The sequence below is a fragment of the Phalacrocorax carbo genome, chromosome 1 (assembly GCF_963921805.1).
Source record: "Phalacrocorax carbo chromosome 1, bPhaCar2.1, whole genome shotgun sequence".
In the NCBI taxonomy this organism is placed as follows: Eukaryota; Metazoa; Chordata; class Aves; order Suliformes; family Phalacrocoracidae; genus Phalacrocorax; species Phalacrocorax carbo.
This window is the reverse complement of record NC_087513.1, coordinates 134,687,415-134,709,357: the sequence shown is the minus strand read 5'-3', so window position 1 is coordinate 134,709,357 and position 21,943 is coordinate 134,687,415. Positions and strand designations below refer to the sequence as shown.

The window sequence follows — 21,943 nt, the reverse complement described above, 5'->3', positions numbered from 1 at the left end:
GCTGCGGAAATTACCTAAGAGTTCTAAAAAAACAGTTGAAGTTTTACCTGTGTAAACAGATGTCTTTCAAGTTTAATAGGACTAGTTTAAGCAGTACATGCTTGTTAATCTTTTTAAATATAGTTCATTTATAGTTCAAGAAATTATTTTGGAATAGGACTTATTAGAAAATACCTTAAAAATAATATTTTTGAAATCTGTAACAAAAATAATGACTGCTATCTAATAATACTAAATTCTTGCCAAACCAGCTACAAGTCATCAACCAAAATACCAATATTTATCTGTAGAAATAACTGGGCTACAGAATAAAAAGTAATACAAATAACCATGAAACTAAATATTTAATAGTATAACTTTAATGAAAGTTTATTGAAAATAAATTTAGTGAGTAGTTTCTATGACTTGCTCAGTCTCCACACAATCATATCGGTATTAAGCTGGGCTTCTGTTATTTTCAAAGCAATTTCCTGGTAAAGGGCACCGTTCATTGTCCGATTCATACTTAGCGCACACTCTTCCCGTTCATTCCGAAGCAACTTTCTGAACTGCTGAACTCCTTCCTCACTGTCCAGTAAAGCTGCCACAGGAGCATCACTGATTTTCTTGGCAGGGTCATTCCCCCAGGTCAAACTGTTTTCAGCTTTACTTTCTTTTGAGAAGAACGAACTTCTTGAGGTAAGCATTTCTTTTTCCAAAGCCAGTGCTAACTTCTCAGTAAGTACACCTTTGCTTCCACGTCTCAGGAGTTTTACATCACAGTTTGGTGGAAGAACCCTAGTAAGGCTATGGAGGCACTGGAACAAGACAGTCAGATTTCTGTAAAATAAGATTATTATTGTTATTATTAAAGCTACCTTATATCTTCAAAATTCTATAGTGGAAAATAAAACAAAGCTACTTTAAATCAAACAGGGAAAAGCTTACGCTGATTTTGGTTAAGTATTGGGTACTGTACATACAAGAGTAAGCAACAGCTTTCTAATGGTGTGCACACTAGCCACTGTATGTCAAGAGAACCGACAATAAGCAATCTTCAGCAACAAATATTCTATGCTAAAATACATGTCCATGATTAGGGTTACATGTGCATCACTTGTTTCTTTAAAGAAGCAATTTATTGTACATGAAGGTCACACGCAATAACACAAAGGAAATGTGGTGTTTGGCCTACATTTAGGGGCAGAAAAAAAGTCACTTATATTCATAGACTGTCACTAGCAATAGGTATGTACAGCAGGGCTCTTAGGTGTCCCACAGCTTGTCTTTTTCAAATGGTCACTGCAAAGGGAACACTGCACTTAAAAATCAGACATTCCAAATTATTAAGAAACCATGATAAAATAGTGTTGGTAATCATCAGGGAAACTACTGTCCTGGATACTAGTGTAGCATATGACACAGTGTCAAATTCCTCATTCTAAGAGGAATGTAGAATTTGTCCAAAGTGTTATTCACAGATAAACTCCTCAGAAAATGTCTTTTGATAGGGGTGGGCTGGGTGGGGGCAGGGAATCTCAGGGGAAAAAAAACCCCAAACAAACAAAAAACCCAACAAAACCCCCCAAAAAACACCAAACCACCCACAGCCCACCCACCAAAAAAACCCAAAACCCTAACCCAGAAAACCCCACAAGCATCCTTAAGCATCTAGTTTGCTCACACAGATCAGAAAGGCATTTTTCTTTAAAAACTACATTGAAACAGAAGTACATCTTAACATTGCACTACTTGTAACAGATATGGTTTATTTTGGTTCTGAATGGCTGTGAAAAATAATAGTCTGTAGCTCCCGCCTATCACAGAGGTATCCTAGCTGGATAAAAAACCAACATAATAATCAGCATAAACTTGCGGCTCACTAACTTAATACAAAATTGGATCAAAAGTGAACAGTATCAAGTAGCCTAGCTTTTCAAGAGGAATCAAAAGTCTTGAGGCTTAAAACTTTGCCGATTGATTTCTTAACCATTTCAGCCTCTCCTCTTACATGAAAGACAGAAATCAAGTCCCAATTTGAGTAAAAGATTGAACCTCATTATGAATTAGAGACTCTTAAGATATATACCTTTTCTTTCTTTTACTTTTTAAGCTTTAACTCTTCAGGACAGGCAACATTTGTCAATGCTGGAGAAGTTCTTTTTATGTTGTGAGCCTTATTCACCTAAATCATAAATTATGGCATTATTACTAACTTTTTTAGCATAGTTTAGGAAATTTTAGACATGTTTGTCCGAGAATCTACATAAGTAGTCATGGAGACTCTTCAGATTGATTCCTTTTCAAAATCATGGTAGCTAGGAAATAAATATATCAGAAACGTACAAAGTTAGACAAAATTTATGTTGCAGTACTAAACTACAAAATGGCATTGTAATACATTTAAATTTAGTATAACTTGAGTTTGTTGTTGCTTGTTTGGCAGCTTTTAATGTTTGCTTTTAACACCCCCTAAGGATTTTTTTTTTAAAAATTAACACATTAAAGAAAAACTATATATTATACTAAGAATAGTGTAAGAAAAATGAATATAGAATTATGATGCAGTGAAATGAACAAAAGAAAGTACCAAGGAGATATTAATGGAGACTAGACTTGTTTTTAATTCAATGTTCCAGCCTAGACAAAATTAAACAACGCAGTTCGGGTTCTGCCATAGCTCCAATCTGAAAGTAATTCTGTTGTTGCTGATGGTTATTAGATCATCATATTGGAAGCCTATCGATTATGATTTTGGCTGTGGTTTGTGGTATAAAAAATAGCATAAAGTATGTATGCAAGATGAATATAATCTACGCTTTTTGAACAATTTTACCTGCAAAAGAGTGTTAGAACTCCTTCAAATGGACTTTTCAGGGTCCAGTTAAAAACTGTACCATACATATTTCCTGCTTTATGACAGAATATATTGTCATGGCATTCCTTAAATGGTGTGCACTCCATTTCTCCCAGTAACCACGAATTTACTGGAGTCAATGTGTAGTCAGAAGACACAATCTGGAAGGAGAATCTGACAGATACACCAAGAATAGCAAGTATATCCTCCATGGAACCTGCAAGAAAATACAGTAAAAAGATTTTTGATCTAAATAGTTTGATTGTGTTGCATGCATTAAATGTACTTAGTTTTTTGGTTCACACTCCAAGTTTTATGTGAAGTGTTTGCACCTGCATTCAGGTGTTCTTTGGAAATTTTCTCACCTAAATTCTTTTACCTACACTTCTTTCAAGCAAAATAGCTGATTAACAGAGCACTACCTATATAATGAAAGCTCTAAAGATAAATGCCACTTTGAGAAAAGAAGGCTATTAATAACCTCCTGTGATAGTAAGATGATGTGAGCTTTAGCCAATGATACAGCATTAAAGGAAGGAAGAAATTAAAATTCATTGCAAACGACCAAATGGATATTTCTCACCATGAGCAATAAGCCCAGATCAAAAATCAGTTCAGTCAGGAACATTTCAGAATCACAGAATGGCAGGGGTTGGAAGGGACCTCTGGAGATTATCTTGTCCAACCCCCCTGCTTGAGCAGGCACACCCAGAGCAGGGGGCACAGGAACGTGTCCAGGCGGGTGTTGAATGTCTCCAGGGAAGGAGAATCCACAGCCTCCCTGGGCAGCCTGTGCCACTGCTCTGGCACCCTCACAGGAAAGGAGTTCCAGCTTGTGCCCGGTGCCCCTTGTCCTGTCACTGGGCACTACTGAAGAGTCTGGTCCCGTCCTCTTGACACCCACCCTTTAGATATTTATAAGCATATAATATTTATTAAAAGGAAAATAAGTGAACTGAACAGATGTGTAGATGAGGAAAAGCTTCAATTCCTTTGGTATCATTTAAGAGGTAATACTATGTCAGGAAAAGAAAATGTATCTAATCAACAGTACCTTTTTATAGAAAAAAGCAAGCTTCAGCATTGTGTACTGAGACTTACATTCAAAATTAACCTTTGCAGATACATTTCAGCACCAATGCTAGCACAAAACCTTACAGCAACTCACTTAACATTTTTTCCATTTTGAAAAAAGTTCCATCCTGTATTTCACTCAGCTTTTAACTCCCAACAGGTCTATGTAGTTCATGTTCAGAGAGACAGATGTGATTACACCTTGAAAACTTAGCTTAGCATCACCTAAACAGAAGAATCAGCCATATATTTATGAATCCAATTATATCAATCCATTTACCTGTACAGTAACTGTTATCCTTTAGCATCTTTACTGAATATTTTCCATCTGAAATATCTTCCAGACTTAAAAAAATTCTCCCACAGTGTACAGTAATCTTTTTGCTCTCCTGTAAACTATCCTTCTGATGTTTTTGTTTCTTCGCATGTAGAAGAACTACACAACATACACGATGAAATGCCAATAATGGTGCGAGGCTGGTAACAGCAATGACTGTCTTTGCTCCATCCATCTGAACCCTTAAACACCTCTTAGGAAACTCTTTTTTCAGATCATTCTTGCTACGCAAGTCCAACTTCAACTTTTTCGGAGGAGGCTCAATTTCACACGAGGAGACAGCCAATGCTGAGAAGGCTTTGTTCAGCTTAATGATTTTATTTTGACACTCAATAGTTGGAGAAATCGAAGAGAAGTCTCGATCCATCACTAAAGATAAACTGACATCACTCAGTGACCTGTGAAAAATCCATATAAGATGGCTGCACTCCCAGTTTGTATTTTGCCTTCTGACAAATAACCAGAACTTTGCAGATATATACAGACATTTAAGACTACCATAAACTCCAATATCATTCCAGGATAAGTCAGACTGTGCAAAGAGTACAAGTCCTTCAAAAGACTATTTCATCTAAGCTTAGTACAAAGATTTTCAAAACGTGGACTGAATTTTCTAAGAGCTTCTAGGAGTTAGATGCCTCATTTCAACCGAAATAATTTGGATGTCTAATTCACCCAGAAAATGTGAAATATTCCACATAACCCGTGAATATACGCTATGACATTTATAATTTATTTTTAAAGGCTTTTCTTTTACTAAAAACCAGATACAGAAAGCATCAATTCTGCCCTCTTTGAGGACTAAAAGCTCTTCTGATATTCTATACGGTTTTAAAGATATTCAAAGAAAATTGAATGCAGAGAGTAAAATAAAAAGTTTAAAATACTATTACCTCAAACATGCAATTATTTCCAAAATATTTAAAGTACTTAATTTATTCAACACAGGGTTCGTTCAATGAAATCCTAATATTACTGTTTCAGATACTCACAATGAATATTTTATTCTGTCAATCAATTCAGTCTCAAGATGTCACTGGCATCTGAAAGTCTTAAGAATGTCTAATTTTCTTTACAGAGAAGTATCACCACATCATAATGCAATCTAAAACATCACTGCAATCTTGCATTAGTAGAAAGCACAAAAATAATCAATGAAGACTTACAAGTGTTGGGAGTGGAGAGAAAGCAAGCCCTTTTCCCCCAAAACACAGGCCTTTGTATACAGTACTGAACTGGAGCCCAGAAGACCTATCTGCTGCTAGCCTACCAGGTAACCTTTGACAAATGACTTCATCTTCACACATCTTTTCTCAACTGTTAAAATGGGGGAGAGGGCAATATTGCTGCTGGTTTTTAAAGAATGGTTCCAAATCTTCTGAGGATTTCTGAAGCTATACAGAAATTAAGTATTTTGTTTTCGAAAACAAAGTCATCATCAAAAAAGATAAAAGAATAAACACTGGAAAGGCAAAAAAATCTCTTGCCTCGGTGGCTCTTAACAGAGGCTGTCAAGATGATGAGGTCAACTTTCTTATAAAGTTGTAGCAATCTGGCAGTTGAGAAATAATATACCCGCAGCTCCAGCAGAATGGCCAAAGGGCGTAACAGGTCAGCTCCCTCACAACCACTTGAATGATTTTCAGTGGCATCAATAGTCTTTAAGCTTACCCTAACACAGCCTCAGTTACACTGCTTGTGGGAATATAGGTCAAAAGGTACGTTCTGACTCCACCAAAGTTTACATTGTAACAATGCATATCATAAATTTATGTTTCATGCAATCATGGTTTTTTTAAAAACTGTGTTCCAAATTAATTCCCTCCCTGTAAGGGCGAAATGACATAAGTAGTGTATACAACTAGAACTAAGCAATTAAAATGAACAGAATAAACAAATCATTTTGAAGGTTTAAGTATTATACAGCTGATTGTACCACATAAATTACCCAATATATAAGCTTAGCAAATGTTTCATTTGATTGTATACTGGGCTGAAGCATAGTTCAATTAAAAAGCTCAGTATTTATTAAGGTGATCAGAAAATTTAGGTTTTCTTTTGCACTTTAAGCAAATCACTCTTAAGGGACAGCAAGATGCTAACAGTAAGGCATCAGGAACTGTGTAGCTAGGACAGAGCTTTATCTACACCACATATTGATGTCAGCACAGCTATGTCCGCATGGACTATAAAGAACCATAACTTTTGTCAAAGAAAACTCTGTTGTAAAAAGCCTCCAGTAATGATGTGGTTATACTGACAACTGATTTTTGGCTATACAATGTATTTTTTTTGCACAGGACTAGAGAGAGACAAACAGTGGCAACAATACTGACAAAAACACACACTTGAAACACTTTATATACAGATATTCAAAATGAGAAAAGATCAAAGCTCAAAAGTCCACTCTTGCTACTGCAGAGCTTAACCTGCAAATTCAGTTTCTAAAAAAACTACTCAGTGAAATTGTTTGGTAAATTTATATACTTACAAGTAAAATGATTCAGTTAGTTTTACTCCAACTACCAAGCTGTCACCCACAACACGCTGCCACAATTTCTCTTTGAAGTGCTCTGGGACTTTAGACGCCAATGATGTCTCTTTACTAAGAGAATGAGGAGGATTTTCTACATCATCCCAGAGAGACACAAGACCTTCCTTACAGAAAAATGGGGTTTTAGATAAGTTAAGTGGAGATATTGGTCCTTTTTATACTGTGTTACTTCGTGTTTTACCACAAATGATTGCTGGAAGTGCTTTTAAGATACGTAAAATAAAAATCTATATTAACTAGTTTAATCTCTACAACAGACTCAAAATATAGAATTGCATTTTCTTAAAACACATGACATGAAAAGCACAACTTGTCCCCTCCTTGTAAGCATCACGTGTATAAATCTTGAACTGTCATACAATTAATTGTCCAAAGAATATTTAAGGTACTAGAATTTATTTTATATTGCTGCATTGATTGCTCGAAATTTTGTTGTCTAAACCTGGAAAGGGACCCAACATTAACTGAAAGGGAGATCAACTCCATTTCAAGTAAGTTAGGAGGCTTCTTCTGAGCAACATATTAAGATAACATTTTCCCAACCTCCACCACCTTTTCAGCCCACAGTTCACTCTACACCCATTATAAAATCAGTCTTGCTTACACAGATCTATGACAGCTCATTTTTTGTAACATGTTAGATCACAGACAGATATTCAATATCTAGGCAGCTGTGCCAATTAAGACTGTACAGTCCCCCTATTTTTTGTCACTAACTCTTTCTTAGAGGTTACTTCTCCACACAACTCAGTTGTCAGGAGGTATTGCGCTAATCAATTTCAGTAAAGACAACTGAATTTACTCGTATCTACATACATGGACAGGTTTAGGTAACGAACAGACTTAAAAAGCAGATTAATGAGTTTTCATAGTGGCAATCCCATCCCTACTGGTGAAAGTATGAAGTGGTTGAGGGAAGCACCCCCTACAAATGGCTTGGCAGAATTCAGAAGCGATCTGTACTCTCTTCTGCATTTTACCTCTGTTGCGCTTGGTAGAATATGGGTTCTTTCTTCAACAAGATCTATTAATGCTCTGCAGGATTCAACAATAACCTTCTTTTTGAGTCTTAAATGCTGCTGTAGCTCTCGAACAGAGGTGCAACCAGCCTGTAAAAGATAAAAATTATTATTAGACTTATGCTTAGGTCTACTCTAAAAAAGTATTGATACTGAAGCTACCAAAACATCTTTTCAGCTTTCCATTTTCATGCAAGTATCACAAGTCAAGATCCTGGTGTTCCTCAAGTAATGCTTCTAAAAATGTTTGTCAGGCTACTCTGCTGCCAAAATGTAAATCTAAGAATCCTGGCCTCTCAATATTAAGCCTGGAGTTTAAGATAAACATCTAAGGTAAATTTTCTCAAAGTATGTAGGTATTTAAGCCTCCATTATTATTCCTGCTTCACTTTTCCATTGATATCTGTTTCAATTTCTTCTCAAGACTTGTACTGATTATTGGTCAAGTAAATATATTGAAGAGTTGACAGTTTTTACAGACAGTTGACAGTTTTACAGACAGATATATATGCAGACTGTATCTCAGTTTACAAAAAAATAAAAAGCGTGCCAGCACCAGCTTCTTAGATTTTAAGAAAGCTCCTCAAAAGCTATTCTCTGGAAAGCAAGAACCTGAGAAGTCCAATGCTGCCAAGGAGAGCACAAAGCTCACTACTGGAATGCAAAAACAAACTTCCCCACCCCCCAAAAAAATCAGGATCAATCATAACCAGCTGACAAGCCTGAATAAAAAGCACTTCATGTAAACAAAGCGATGCCCTCTGCTCAAGCTGCAATGGCAGAGGGCATTTACAGCAAGTACCACTCATCATAAGTTCTGTAAAAAATTTGACACCTACCAAGCATCGTAAATACCAGATTTCAAGCAATAATCCAGTGCCAGACTTGAGTCAGGAGACGAAAAGGAAGAATTAAGAACAAAGATGATTCTACAATACCTTCCTAATCAAGGTCATCAGAATACCAAATCATTACTTACTTCCATTGGTGAGCAACTCCTGAATGAACAACTGAGAAACAGAAAGCAAATGGGGAAGCACAGACTGAGAAGCAGTCAAAATGGCCAAATATTCACTGATGTATGCTTGCTGACCAATCTGACTTTTGCAAGCCCTTTCTCCTCATAAAGCAACGCAAGAGAGAGACCAGAAATTTACCCCATGGCAAACACAAGACTGGGTAGTGCCCCCCATCAACTCTCTCTGGAACAAGAGACACACACATCCTTTCTGCCCTATACCAAGATGTACTGCAAAACAAGCATCAGCAGAAGTCACAATCTTTGCACCGTGAAACTAAGAAAACAAAACTACATCACCTTAAAATAGAAAGTAAACATCAACATAAAAACAAGGCAGTCCAGAGCCAAACACAACAGAGCTGTGGGTAAATCCAGCATGAATAGCAGAACAGATGAATCACTGTCAAAAGCAAAGCCAATTAAGGCAGAGGCTTAGCAGTAAGTAGAACAGCCAAGTGCTCTGACACATTGAAATTGAAGTTGCAGTATTCATAAATAAATAAATTAATACCCATACATACAGAGCTAAAACTACTGATCCAAGAACTGTGTCAATTTTACAAAGGCAAGAATATGAAAACGAAGATTCACAATTTAAAAGACTAAAAAACATCAGGAAAAACAAAGGTAAAATGGGAGAAGTAGAAAAAAAAGCCACAAGGAAACATAATTCAAAGATCAATAGGCTAGAGCTGCTCACATGGTAAATAACTGGTTCCATGTTTTTCAAGTGACTAAAATCCCTTATGAAAAAATATCAAAAAGTAAACAGGCAAATCCACAGCAACAGACGAAAAACTAAATACTGAAAACTTACACTAAGAATCATAATAAACATCAAATGTACGGAACATTTCTTAAATAATTTTCTACCCATCACCAAATCAGCATTATCAGAATGAGAGCAGAACAGTTAGATGTTGCAGCAACTCAATAAATCAGCAGTAAAGATTAAAGAATACCTGCCACAACACAGGCAAACTAAGTCAAAGGAAACAAATTAATCATTTGTTAAAAGAATTTGGCATTATAATCCTTATAAAACTGTTAAATACTTGGGGGGAGAACAGGACATTGGACATAAAATGACACTTCTGACTTATGGTATTTCTGCCAAACAGTCAACTAAAACCATGACAAACCCTGTAACCTCAGCTGTTGTAATGTAACTGCAGCATTCTGCCAAAGGAGGCAGATACCACTGGGGTATCAGAAGATACCAAAACAAGTGTTAAAGAAAAAACACCTTCAGAGGATAAAAGACTGGATTCAGGCTCAAAAGAACAGTTCAAAAACGCACAGACTGATATATTTTTCAATTTCACTACCTGCAAAGTGTAACTTCTATGGATTACTGTGTGTAACTTAAATGCAGCCCACTTATATGCAGGGGACCATAATTCAGTCCTGCTGAAGTTTTCACATGACTAAGAACAGCTACGCAGATGTGAAACAAGAGGTACACAACAGAGGTATGAAAAAGGGCTGCATCTGCTATTTCATTTTGCCCTAATATACAAGATTCCATAATGACTGATGAGACATGATTTGATTACAGATTTCTAGATGACCTGAATTTTGATGACAAATATCAAGGGGCACCACTCCCTGGCTAAATAACATTTGTAAATTCCCAAGCTAAGCAGGATCTGTGAATTATTGCATCAAAACAATCATCGGATGACAAAAACCAGCAAGAGTACTTCACTCTTCAGGGAAGCATACAGAACAATGGAGATCTCAACAAGGATGCAAAAGTATGGTTCAAAATATCTGCACCTACTTCCAAATTCATCAAAAAAATGTGCAAAATGAAGAACTAAAAGTGCAGGGTTGGAAGGGACCTCAAGAGGTTGGATATTAATCACAGTTCTACTTTCTTGTGCCTTCCAGGAAGGAATAAAACCTGTTGTCCAGTGTTCTCCAAACAGCTTTTATCTTTTAGAATATGTATAATATCTCTTTAGACATCTCTTTTGTAATTAGAAAGGCTTTTTCAGTCTTTCCCTAACGTGTCATACTCCTCCCTTACTCCCAGTACTAAACTTTTGCCAGTTAATATGCTTCATTTTTAAAAACTGCCGCAATATCCTACTTCAGTTTTCACTAATCCTCAAATGATGATGGTAATTACCTCCTGTCTCACTTAAAGCACTCTTAGCAAACTAACAACAGCCTCACATCATTGAATCAATGAGATTTATGCTATCTCCTAAAGTTTTGTTTTTTAATAATCTTCCTATTTTGTCAATTATTGCCTGTTTGGTATAGGCCAATGCATAAAACTGCAAAAGAACATCTTGAAGAGGATGCTGGGTGTTTACTAACAGGATGAAAGGTAGAAAGACAGGCAATTATATATTCCTATTGATTACTTGGACTCTGGCAAGTTCTCCCCAGCTTGTTTTATAAATGATGCTAATTAAAAGGACACACAGAGCTTCACCTACTGTATTTTGCAAAATTATCCTTATAAAACTGCTAATAGCAGGAGCAAAAACATCAGCAGGTGGTGAAATAACCATGGTCACTAATTTGGACAAAAGTAAGAGCCAACTTGACTGAAGTTTGTGGACAAAGAAACAGACCGTAACACACTATTTTCAGGATTAATTGCCACTCATCGGCACTCATTGCGAACATGGCATTACACCATCTCAAAGTATGTAATGTGGAGCAAAAGAAGTAAACGTTCTAATTTTATTAAACTGATATTTAAACATCTATGAGTAAAATTACTGTTATGAAGCTTTGACAGGATAGCTTCCGCATTATTTCAAAATTTTAATTAAAATTAAATTAGACCCTTCCAATTACCCAAATGCATTTTTAACAACTGTGAGTACTGAAACACAGACTACCACTGATTCAAGAACAGATAATTAACAATGTTGTCTTCTCCCTGAACCACTTCTCCAATACAAAGAGTATCATTAACCTCACCTTTTAGATAATGTAATGATACAGAAAAGTAATTTGGACAAAATATGGAGGCAGACCTACAGAGTACAAACCTGTAATCTTATTTTAAGGGCTTGGACAGTAAGCAAACCATTCTCTTGCAATCCTTCTGCTGCAGGAACATCATGTTTGTAATTAATATCACTCTAAAAAAGCAAAACAAAAGCCCGCATTAATTAAAAAGCTGAAAAGAAGGTACAAGCTAATATACAGCATTATAAAAATCTGGGGGAAAACACAGAAAACCAGCAGAAACACAGTACGCATTTTAAAAGAAATATCTTCTGAAAGCAATTACAGTTTGATAGCATATAATGGAAAGACCCAACTATGAGAAGATAATTAACAAGCACTATGGCCTTAATTAAGAGTTCTTAGCCAAAAGGTAAGCAATGTAGTAAACCCTTTACATATGTGAAGCGTTTTCAATTGCATTAGTTTAATTTCCCAAAATATGTTGATGCTATCAAGGACGTAGAACAAACTTTTCAAATATCTTACAACAGGGTGGGGAATATCATATTCAAACTTCAGAGCATTTCACAGCTCACATCCAATTTCACTTTGCACCAATACTTTAACGATTTGTTGAGGTTTTCTTAACTTAGTAGGCACAGACTAAGTAGCTGAGAAAAGGCAAACTGAACTTACTGCATAGTTGACCTCTCCAAGATCGGTTATTTTGAATGTACTTAACACGTCTGTATTGGGTTCATCCTTAAAAATCAGTAACAGTTGATCACTTCCAGAGCCAATAAAATCATCCACTAGAACAGACTTTACTTTTTGCCATTTGGAAGCCACCTACAGTAGAAGAGGTTTTAAAATACATATATTTGAACAAATCCTGTACTTGAGATTTCATTTTGGTGAAGCTTGCTTTTTATCAAGAGGCAGCCAATTCAGGTGTGTGGAATACAGTATCTGAAGACATTTCAAGCTCTCACTCTTACTCCATCATTCAGAGCCTATGTAACTCTGGGAAAAACTAGCCATTCCTCTTTAGAGATTACTTTCCAGAATACAGGCAGCAGAGAAGATGACATTTCAGTGTACTCAAACAGCTGAGTAGCTAAATGTTGTATCATTTATTTAGAACCAGTAATACTTGAAGATCAGTTAAAGACCTTATACCTTTGACATTCAGGAAGATCTTTGTTGCACTGCATACTTAAACATGCTTGAGAGGTAAAGACAAATTTTTACAATAATGCTGACGACTAAATAGGACAAACTCACTTCCTGAGTTATGTAAGTCTTCTTGACAGGGTATTACAAAATCCTAGCAGTTAACTTTGCCTCTCCTGACTTTAGGCAACAAAAGCAAGGCCGCCTCTTGTAATTCTCATGAAACAATACTTTTTGTTACTAGGAAGTGAGACTGAAAAGGTTTTTAAACTCCAGTGAGAAGTTAATGCTTTGGAACGATATCAGTTTACTTTCATTTTAACACAAATTATGTAGGCACGCTCATAACTATCTTCTAACTTAAAGTTCTCATACTATAGAAGTTTTCAATTAGTATCAGAAGGTTGGCTCAGATCCATAAAACGTATTATGAAATAACAGAATCCAGGGTTTATTTTCAGATATATAAGCAGGCAATGAAAGCAAAACAATTTCACACTTTAGACAGGTTATTTTAATAGAAGCAGCAATAACAACAACAACAAAAAAGTATAGAACTTAAACATGCAGCTTTTCAGTTGCAGAAACTTCCAATAAGACAATATATACAAAAAAAAGATACAGTAGAAAAAAGGAGCTGTTTAAAGCCACAAATACCTGTAAGCTGTCCCTCCTCTGTACAACACAGATATTTCCGGAGGCAAAAGACACCATAAATAGCAAATCATTGCTACTGGTTACAGCTGGTTTTACTGAACATGGATTCTCATACGGAAGCTCACAAACACCTTTAGGGAGACCATCCTGGAACCAAATAAGCTGATTCTTGTGGGTTACAGCAACAAGGGATATTCGGAGCTGTTTTTTCACTATCTCATTCTTGCAAACATAGACAGAAGACACCACTCTGCTGTAAGCACGAGGCATAAAGCATGTGCCAGTGAGCATTTTTTGTGTTTCAATTGCATATCCAAAGAATTCACTACCCCAGATGGCTCTGTCTGAAGTGGAAAACTCATCCTCATCTTCATTCTCTGGCAGGCAAGCTCTTCTTATCCCTAAGACAACAGTACCTTCATCCTCAATTTCGCCTGTCCACACAACAGAAGAGAGCTCAACAGGAGCACTTAGAACCATGCCGGTGTCACAAGAGATGTAGAACAGCTTGTTGGCGTGCCTCCACAAGACTGAAGGGCCAGCAAATAACCTGATGTCTTCTTTCAGCTCATAATCCAATTTAAAATGAAAGGACTGCTCAAATTGATTTGAACTGTGAAGCAACAATAAAAGGTATTTGACAACATTGTTTTGTTTTTTCTTTTTAACCAAAATGCAGGGAAGAATAATCCCTGTTCTGGAATCCGTTGTGCAGCTACAACAAATTATTTCAGTTTTGAAGTGACTGGCACGCATGCTGAATACTCCAGAAGACTTCTGAACAAACAGCTTAGTGTCTCTGTTGAACGCCATTCTTCTGACACATAAATTCGTTGTTTTATCAGCTGCTCCCTCCACATGCTTTGCTTTTGACAGCTGAAATATAAGGACTTCGCCATTGTAGGACAAGAATTGCTCTTGCTCACCTGGAAGCATCTTTATTTTTATGTATATTCCTCTACAAGAAAACTGTATGTGCCTCCATTTTTGTCAGGATTATGTCTCTGTGGAAGTTTTAACCTATCTGGATGTTTTCCATCTACAAAAGTGAACAACAAAAAATTAAATCATTTTGGGACCAGCTGAACTGATCTCTAAGAAAAACTATACATTGCAAAGCAATGACATAGGCTATAAATTGAAAATATGAGGCCAGTATGTGCTTTAATCTCACAGATTAAAATGAAATTAAACACCATTAATACAAACTGAAAAAAACCATACACGCACTGTTTGTGCAACTGAATTGAAGGCGTCGGTTTCACAAATACACTGGAGTGGACTGAAACAGTGCTTTGGATTCCCAAGTTTAAGAGCCTTCACTCAGGTATAGGCTTTATTAATAAATAAAATTCATTCTTAGATCTGTAAAACCTTTTTAAGGAGAGGACTGCCTGAAGAAGAGTCCAAATATTTTGCCGCCCGGACAAGCCCGCGGGGACCCAGAGCGAACCGCAGCCGCCTCACCAAGTTTCACTCAATTTTCGGGGTACGAAGCGACACCCCGCGCCTGGCCCAGGCGCCCCGGCGGGGGGCTGAGGGGGACCGGGCAGCTAGGCACCGCCGCTACCGCCCCCGCGCTCCCCATGGCCCCGGCCAGGCCCCACCGCCCCCATCCCTCCCCGAGAGCCATTAACAACCGGCCCACGGAGAACCCGCGACCGCAGGTTCCGCGTCGGCAAAGCCTTACCCGGCTCCCGAGGGCGCCCCGCTCCCGCCCCAGCTCCGCCGTACGGCTGCCGAGGGGGGGGGGAGGGAGGGAGGGAGGGAGGGAGGGAGGAAGCGAAAGGAGCGCGCGCCCGCTCCAAAACTCCCGCCACAGGGGGAAGGATGACGGAAGGGGAAGCAGGGTCGGGGACCACGCCCCGAGAGGGGGCGGGGCCGGGAGACGGGGTGGGGCTTCTGGGTTCGCTCAGAAGCCCTGGAGAGGCGGGGCGCCGGGCAGGGAGGCGGGGCGCCGGGCAGGGAGGCGGGGCGCCCCGCCTCCTGCTGGGGTCACGCAACGCCTCCATTCCCGTTTCCCTCAGTCCCTCGCGGGCCCAGCTGCAGCCGCGCGGCCGTTGCGGGCGGCGCCGCCGGACCATGGCTGAGGTGGGTCCCTGCCCTTATGCTCCCTCCCGGCCGGCCTCCCCTCCCTAGCCATCCCCTCTCACAGGCAGCGACTCGGGGCCGGGCGGTGGGGACGGGAGGACCGGGCCTCTCGTACAGGTGAGGGGCTGGGGCTGTGTCGGGCCCCGGCCTTTCCCTTCCTTTCACGCCCCTCCCGTTTCTTGTTTCCCCTCAGCAACGGCAGGATAAGACCGCGCTGGTAAGCGAGACTAGGCGGCGTTTCGAGGCGGAGTATCTGCCAGGTGAGCACCTCGGTGGTGGCTGGGGGCGGTGGGCCCAGCTCCGTGGACGTAGTCCCTAGGGCTTGCCCGGTGTCGCTTTTTCCCCGTGGGCTTCCTGCATCCGCGGTTTCCCGGGTGAGTGGGTGTTTCTGCCTTTACTTCGGGTGGCCGAAGCTACCGGGTAGGGGTGGTGCTCAAAGCACGATGTTTTCTCTGTTGGCTCTTGCTGTTCTCTTCTCTCTTGGGCAGTAAGGCATCTTGGGCAAAGGTCTGTGTCCTTTTGACTCACAGTTACGTTTGGCTGGCTGTAGTGTGGGGTCTGGGATGCTGCTGTGCTTGCTGCTTTTTGGGCATAAAACATGGAAGAAAAAAAAATTAATTCTGGCCTCAACTAGTTTGTCAAGGAAAAGAGTTGTTTTTCTAGAGTAACTTGACCTTTAAATTCATGCTGGCCTTAATTAAAATTATGGTGCGTGTTCAGCTCAGTTCTTAAGTGTAGATGCTTTTAAACTTGCAAATAAAGGCCAGGAGATGCTGGGGGTGCCTAGGGGGAAGGGAATACCAGGATAAGCCTAGAGGGGTTTCCTTTCAAGGTTGATTTGCATTGCTTATGATGGAAGAATATATAGTAGTAGAGTATGCTAACAACTGCAGTAAGCAGTATGTTTTATTATGACTGCCTAAAGGCTTTCTATTAAAAACATGCTTCTATTCAATTTTTAATGCAAATACAGTAAGAGCCCGGTAGTAGGAGTTGCGTGTGCCTCCTTTAATATGAGCCTCGACCCTGCAAACACATGCCTTGCTTTGATGTTCCTGACCAGAATTAGTGAGGTTACCTAGTTATCACTTTCACGTAAGGCTTGCATGCTTCTGTGACTTCTTAGTGATTGGCTATCGCACTTTTCATGCAAACTTTGAGGGTCTTGAGAGTGATACAGCTTTGTTTCGTAAGGTTGCCCTGCTCACTTTTACAAGGAAACTACTTTGGCCTTGGTTAGAGATGACCTGTATTTCTGGCGAGATGCCAAAATTATTGCAATAGTGTCTTACCGTTTGATGTTTCTATGTGAATACAACTCAGACTCAGGAGAGTAGAGGATCATCTTAAATTTTAAATTCTTTTGGCTGTTAATGTTTTCAGTTAATGTGATATTTACTTATCATAGGTGATTAATCTTGCTTTGTATTCTGTTATCCCAACTTAAAGTCATAGAAAATTACTCTGGAAAACCTAGAACTGCTCTGGGACAGTTGCTGCTGAAAGGGAGTATTACCTTTTCAGTTGAACTATCCCTTAGAATCTACAAATTCCACAGGTTTCTCTAGTTGTAATGAAATCTCTGTTTGGCTGGTTCTTACAGCCATTAAAATAATTGAATGCTGTTGCAAGGTAACCTGTAATCCTATATGCAGTATTTTGAACACATTTTCTCAGGAAGCCCACTTTTGGGTCGTGATTTAGGGCTCTTAGCCCTTTCAAGAAATAGGATTAGCATTTTTTGGAGTTGAATTCTTAAATCCTGTCGAATTTGGGAATGCCACAAGCAAATGAATGCTGTTATGTCCATTTCAAGTGTGAAAAACACAGGTGTTTAGTTTTATTGTTGTCCATCAGCCTTTACTGTTTATGTTCTAAAATGTATTCTTTTATGCTTCTTAATTGAAAAGAGGTGTGGAGGTGTATGTATGCAGGCACCCCTGATCATGTGACTTTCTGTGTTCTAAAGGTACAAATGATTGCTTCATATCCAGCAATTTTAGTCTGCTTTCAAAACTAAAAGGTGCTGTCAAGGCACACTGATACTTTCTGTGACCACACTAAACTTCCACAGAATTGTGGGCCTCTACAGAATGAACCTAATTCCATTTAGAGATGAGCTTCAAGTGTTAAAATTTGAGCAAAATTTTCAGGTAGTTCTGTTTCTGGGGGGTGCAGCCTCCACTGTTTTATTTTCCCTCTCAGTAAAACAGTGTTCCTGATCATTCTAGAAACATGGTTTTGTATTACGAAAGGGTTCTTCCATGTAATAGAACTCATAGTTACATGGTTTCTCCCCCATGCAGTGGGAATTGTTAATGCTTACAAATGTTGTGATGGTCTTGCAGTAATGTTTATTTTTGTTGTGCAATGAAAACTTAGAGGGCCTTTGAAATCCTGGTTTTTTTGGTTAAAATTATCTATTGGCAGTATACAATTTTAGATTAAAACAGAAAATACACAAGTATGTTAATATTATATTTTTCTGAACCAGCTATTAACTGTGGCATGTAACACATGTTGGAATATTTCACACAAAAGTTACAACCAAGTAATATATTAGTCTTGACAGCTTTCAAGGTAGGATGGGAAAAGTTTTGTTCAGCAATTGAAAGCACCAGAAATCTGTTTTCTGAATTATACAGTTGTTTCATTTATGCAACTAAATCAAAGAATAGTTTTGATAGTAAGATACAGTTTGGAAAATACAGCGCCAGAGAACCTTACTGGCTCATTTCCCTGAAGCTTGCAAGAGGACTTCCTTGCTGAAGTTGTTGAGCAAATGTGGCTATTGAGGGGCTTCTAGAAGGAGAAAGCTTGGCCGTTGTGCGAGCTTATCTGCAAAACAGTATTTAATGCAACGGAGATCTTGTGTCTGTGTGTTTTTTCTCTTCAGTTTTCTATTTCTGTTTCTATTTTCTAGCTGTATTTGAAAGACATCTTCAGCTCTCGTGAGGAATGCATATCCCTAGTAACTAAACCCTTTCCATTTCAGTATTGGAAATATGCTTTTAAAAAGTTGCTGTTAGTCCAGTAGACTAGCAAATGCTGTCTGATGTGGTAGGCTGACAGCACTTTATCTTTGCAGTTTGGGACCTAATTCCTGGTTTGTCTCTTTGGATTCTTTGTGAGAGTTAGTGATGTAAATGATTTGGGTGGTGTGACAGGAACAATGAAAACAAAAGATTATTTTCTAGTACTGACTGGTACTAACAATGTTTTCTAGCAAACAGTCTTGTCTTTTTATTCAGTCCATTTTCATTCCTTTGAGGATTTCTAAAATTAGCTTTTATTTCTCGGCTGTTACTTTTCATTTTAATGTTACAGTGGAAATAATTTATAATCAAATCTTAGTAGATTTTTTTCATGCAACAAGCCTTTTCCACACGTCCTTTTGCATATTTACCATTTCTTATTGCCTGTATTCCCTGCCCCATTTGCATCCTCTTCCTTCTGCTTTAGGCAAAGCTGAACTTTCAGAAAAAAGATTTTGCAAGAGAGCTTTCACACTCCAATTTAAAACATTAAAGAAAGTCATGATGAAATTTAAGTCAGTAGCAAAATGTGTTTTGTTAATTATATTGGCCAACTGCAAATAAAGTTTTAGACATATGGGGCATCCTCAAAAAAACCATAGCAATATGACTATTGTAGAAAACTCTCTTAAGTTAATGTTTTCAATACCTGCTTATGTCTGTTTATGCTCTGGAAAAATCTATTTTCCCTGATCTTGACTTTCAGGCTGAGAAATGCTGGAAGGATAAGATAGGAAACATATGGATAGGGTAAACCCCATGCTTTTGTAGAAAGCTATGTGATATTGATGCTTGAGCTTTCTGCTGAAAGTAGTTTTTATTGTCACTGAGAGCATTCAGTCTTGCTAGAAGTTTAAATTTATCACATCTTATGGAGGCAGATATTTTAAATGTTTATTGTCCCTTGATTTTGTTGAAATAACTCCCTATTGGGTAGAAATAGTTTTTCCTTAATCCTTGTCCCTGTGTGCCTACTGACCTTCTTAAATTGTTTTCAGTCTTGCTGATATTCTTATCTAACAACTGAAGGCGCACCTACACCTGCATGGCTGTAGTACTTAGCTTATGTTAGGCATCAACAGCCAATTAAAATGGGTTTCCCCTTTCTAGCCGAGGTCAGAGGAGTAATTATGACCAGTTCAGACCAAAGACTTCTTGGCTGAAATAGCTGAAGGCAGTAGTTAAAGGGAGAGACTTTGTGTAATGGAACACTTGACATACTTTGCGAAGTTCCTTTTTCCAATTTTTTTATACAATAAAGTGTTGTGGGTTTTTTTTCCTCTGCTATTCAAAGGTATGTTGTTGGTATCCCTGCTTAGGTTTGTGTATGACTTGTTCTGTAATACTTTTCTAGATAAGAACAACTCCTTTCAGGAAGAACTCTTACAGGTTGTGAATTCTGAACTTTTGTGGATTATTTTAGTGTTGGACTGCAGCAGTGCTGCCTGTTTTCCAGTCCTGTAGTCTTTCTTCTATATTCTTGTTGAATGTTTTCAAATTTCTGTTTTTCCTAAAGCATGAATGCCAGAAGAAAACAGAGCACTGCAGCATTGGTCTTCTGGTAATGTAGATGGCATTGAAAAAAAAAAAAGTGAAGTGAAGGGATGTTAAAATTTGGGCATCAAAGAATTTGATGAATTCTACCTGTCAGTGTGTTGCAATGAAACTTGTGTTCATTTAGTTTTGCATGATTCTGGAGTCTCTTTCAGAGCAGTTGTCTTGTGTCATTCAGGGTCTTCTATGTTGGAAGATGGTAATTAAGTCAGAGTTTCGCTGTAAGTTTCTCAGCTTGAAGACAATTATTAATAGGGCAGAACGTGGTCACAGAAAGAACAGAGCTCCTCACTTAGGCAAGAAAAAAGGAAGGTAAGTAATAGGAAGAAGCTGCTGTTCAAACGGAACTTCTTCTGTCTTCTCCTCGTCTTCTCACTTGACCCCAAAGGTTCAATGAGGAAATGAAAATAACTATAAGTAGCTATTTTAAAAATAAGGTTAAATAAAATGGTGAATTTTGAAATGATTAAAGTTCTGTCTAAGACCTGGTCAGTCTTCTTGCTCACTCAAATTTTCCTGAAGGCCTTTTATCTAAGGGAATGAAAAGAGCTCATTTTGGCTTCTTCTCCTTGCTGTTGTCACTGTTATTCCCTCATACTTAGAATTTGGTTTTAATGCTGTCTGGTAAATATCAAATTTGCTAAGCAGGTTATGCCTTCTCTTGTTCTGGATCTGAGTCTTGATTAGTTTCTATGCAGCTTACTGGTTCAACAGAGAAGTCTTGCAGCATCCCAGTTTTGCCTCTTCCGCTGGCTGTGGAACTGTTCTGGGATGCAGTAAGGTTTGACTCTTTTGGGCTGAGGGACAGTTGTCTTAACCACAAAATGTTTCACAAAAGTCTGGCACTGGTGTTACATTTGTGGTTTTCACTAGCTCTTTCTGAACAGAAATAGCTGTGAATGCTGTTCCTTGTGTTATTCTTGAGGCAAGGGGGGCGTGTTCCAAATACCTTATGAAATTCTGTTTGTTTTGGACTTAATTATAGAGATGTCTGTGTCCCTGAGTAGAGGGTGACTAAACTTAGAGTCTGGACATCTTAGTGGCAGTTCTGCATGTGTGAATGAACAGGTGCTTAATCTTCTAGTAAGAAAAGCATCAGTATATGTTTACAGATATCCTAAGTGGAGCCTTCCTAATGGGCTTGGAGATTGTCCGAGGTAAGATCCTTCAGTTTATAGTTTCACCTGAATTTCCATTTGGGTGCCCCTCAACTTCTGTTTCCTTTTGACCTAAAAATTGTTCAGGATGTGTTTAAATTATGTGTTGAGAGTACCAAAGGTCTAATTTCAACTAATTCTATTTTGACTCCAGGAATTTCTAATAATCCAGTAACTGCAGTCAAGTGTTCCATGAGTGATTTAAAATTAGAAACATTCAGATTATTTCACAGCATAGTTTGAAAACAAGTTTCCAGATGTCTGTAGAATTATGGGAAATGCACAAATTTGAGGAGGAATTCCTCCTCTGAATTGACGTACTTTCAATGACTGGATTACCAGAAGGACTCCAGCAGTTTTGTATCACTCTGCTTTGTATGTGTGAGATAAAACACCTTTCTTTTGGGTTCACGATCTCATTCTAAATTTTATTTATTTTGTAGGAAGAATTGCATAAATCAGGTAAAGTTAAGACAGTAATCAGTACTGCTGTTGCTCTATCAGCCTTGTTAACTTACT

At 38.4% G+C, this 21,943-nt stretch overlaps 2 protein-coding genes across 2 annotated transcripts in view; one reads left to right on the top strand and one right to left on the bottom strand.

Moving 5' to 3' along the window:
- Nucleotides 1–328: 328 nt before the first annotated feature.
- On the bottom strand, nucleotides 329–15,438 carry FANCB (FA complementation group B). Its single transcript, XM_064475077.1, has 9 exons — nucleotides 15,278–15,438; nucleotides 13,588–14,626; nucleotides 12,454–12,606; nucleotides 11,856–11,948; nucleotides 7,782–7,910; nucleotides 6,739–6,905; nucleotides 4,191–4,645; nucleotides 2,816–3,053; nucleotides 329–819 (listed from the first exon to the last, which is right to left on the bottom strand). Exons 2-9 carry the CDS (start codon nucleotides 14,521–14,523, stop codon nucleotides 399–401), a joined length of 2,592 nt encoding a protein of 863 aa, XP_064331147.1. The 5' UTR covers nucleotides 14,524–14,626; nucleotides 15,278–15,438; the 3' UTR covers nucleotides 329–398.
- A 101-nt stretch (nucleotides 15,439–15,539) lies between these two features.
- Nucleotides 15,540–21,943, top strand: part of MOSPD2 (motile sperm domain containing 2) — a 38,040-nt gene continuing 31,636 nt past the window's right edge. Inside the window, exons 1-2 of the mRNA XM_064475065.1 lie at nucleotides 15,540–15,678; nucleotides 15,872–15,938. Coding sequence (XP_064331135.1) covers nucleotides 15,670–15,678; nucleotides 15,872–15,938 — 76 coding nt within the window. The 5' untranslated portion in view covers nucleotides 15,540–15,669. The remainder of the gene's footprint in view (nucleotides 15,679–15,871; nucleotides 15,939–21,943) is intronic.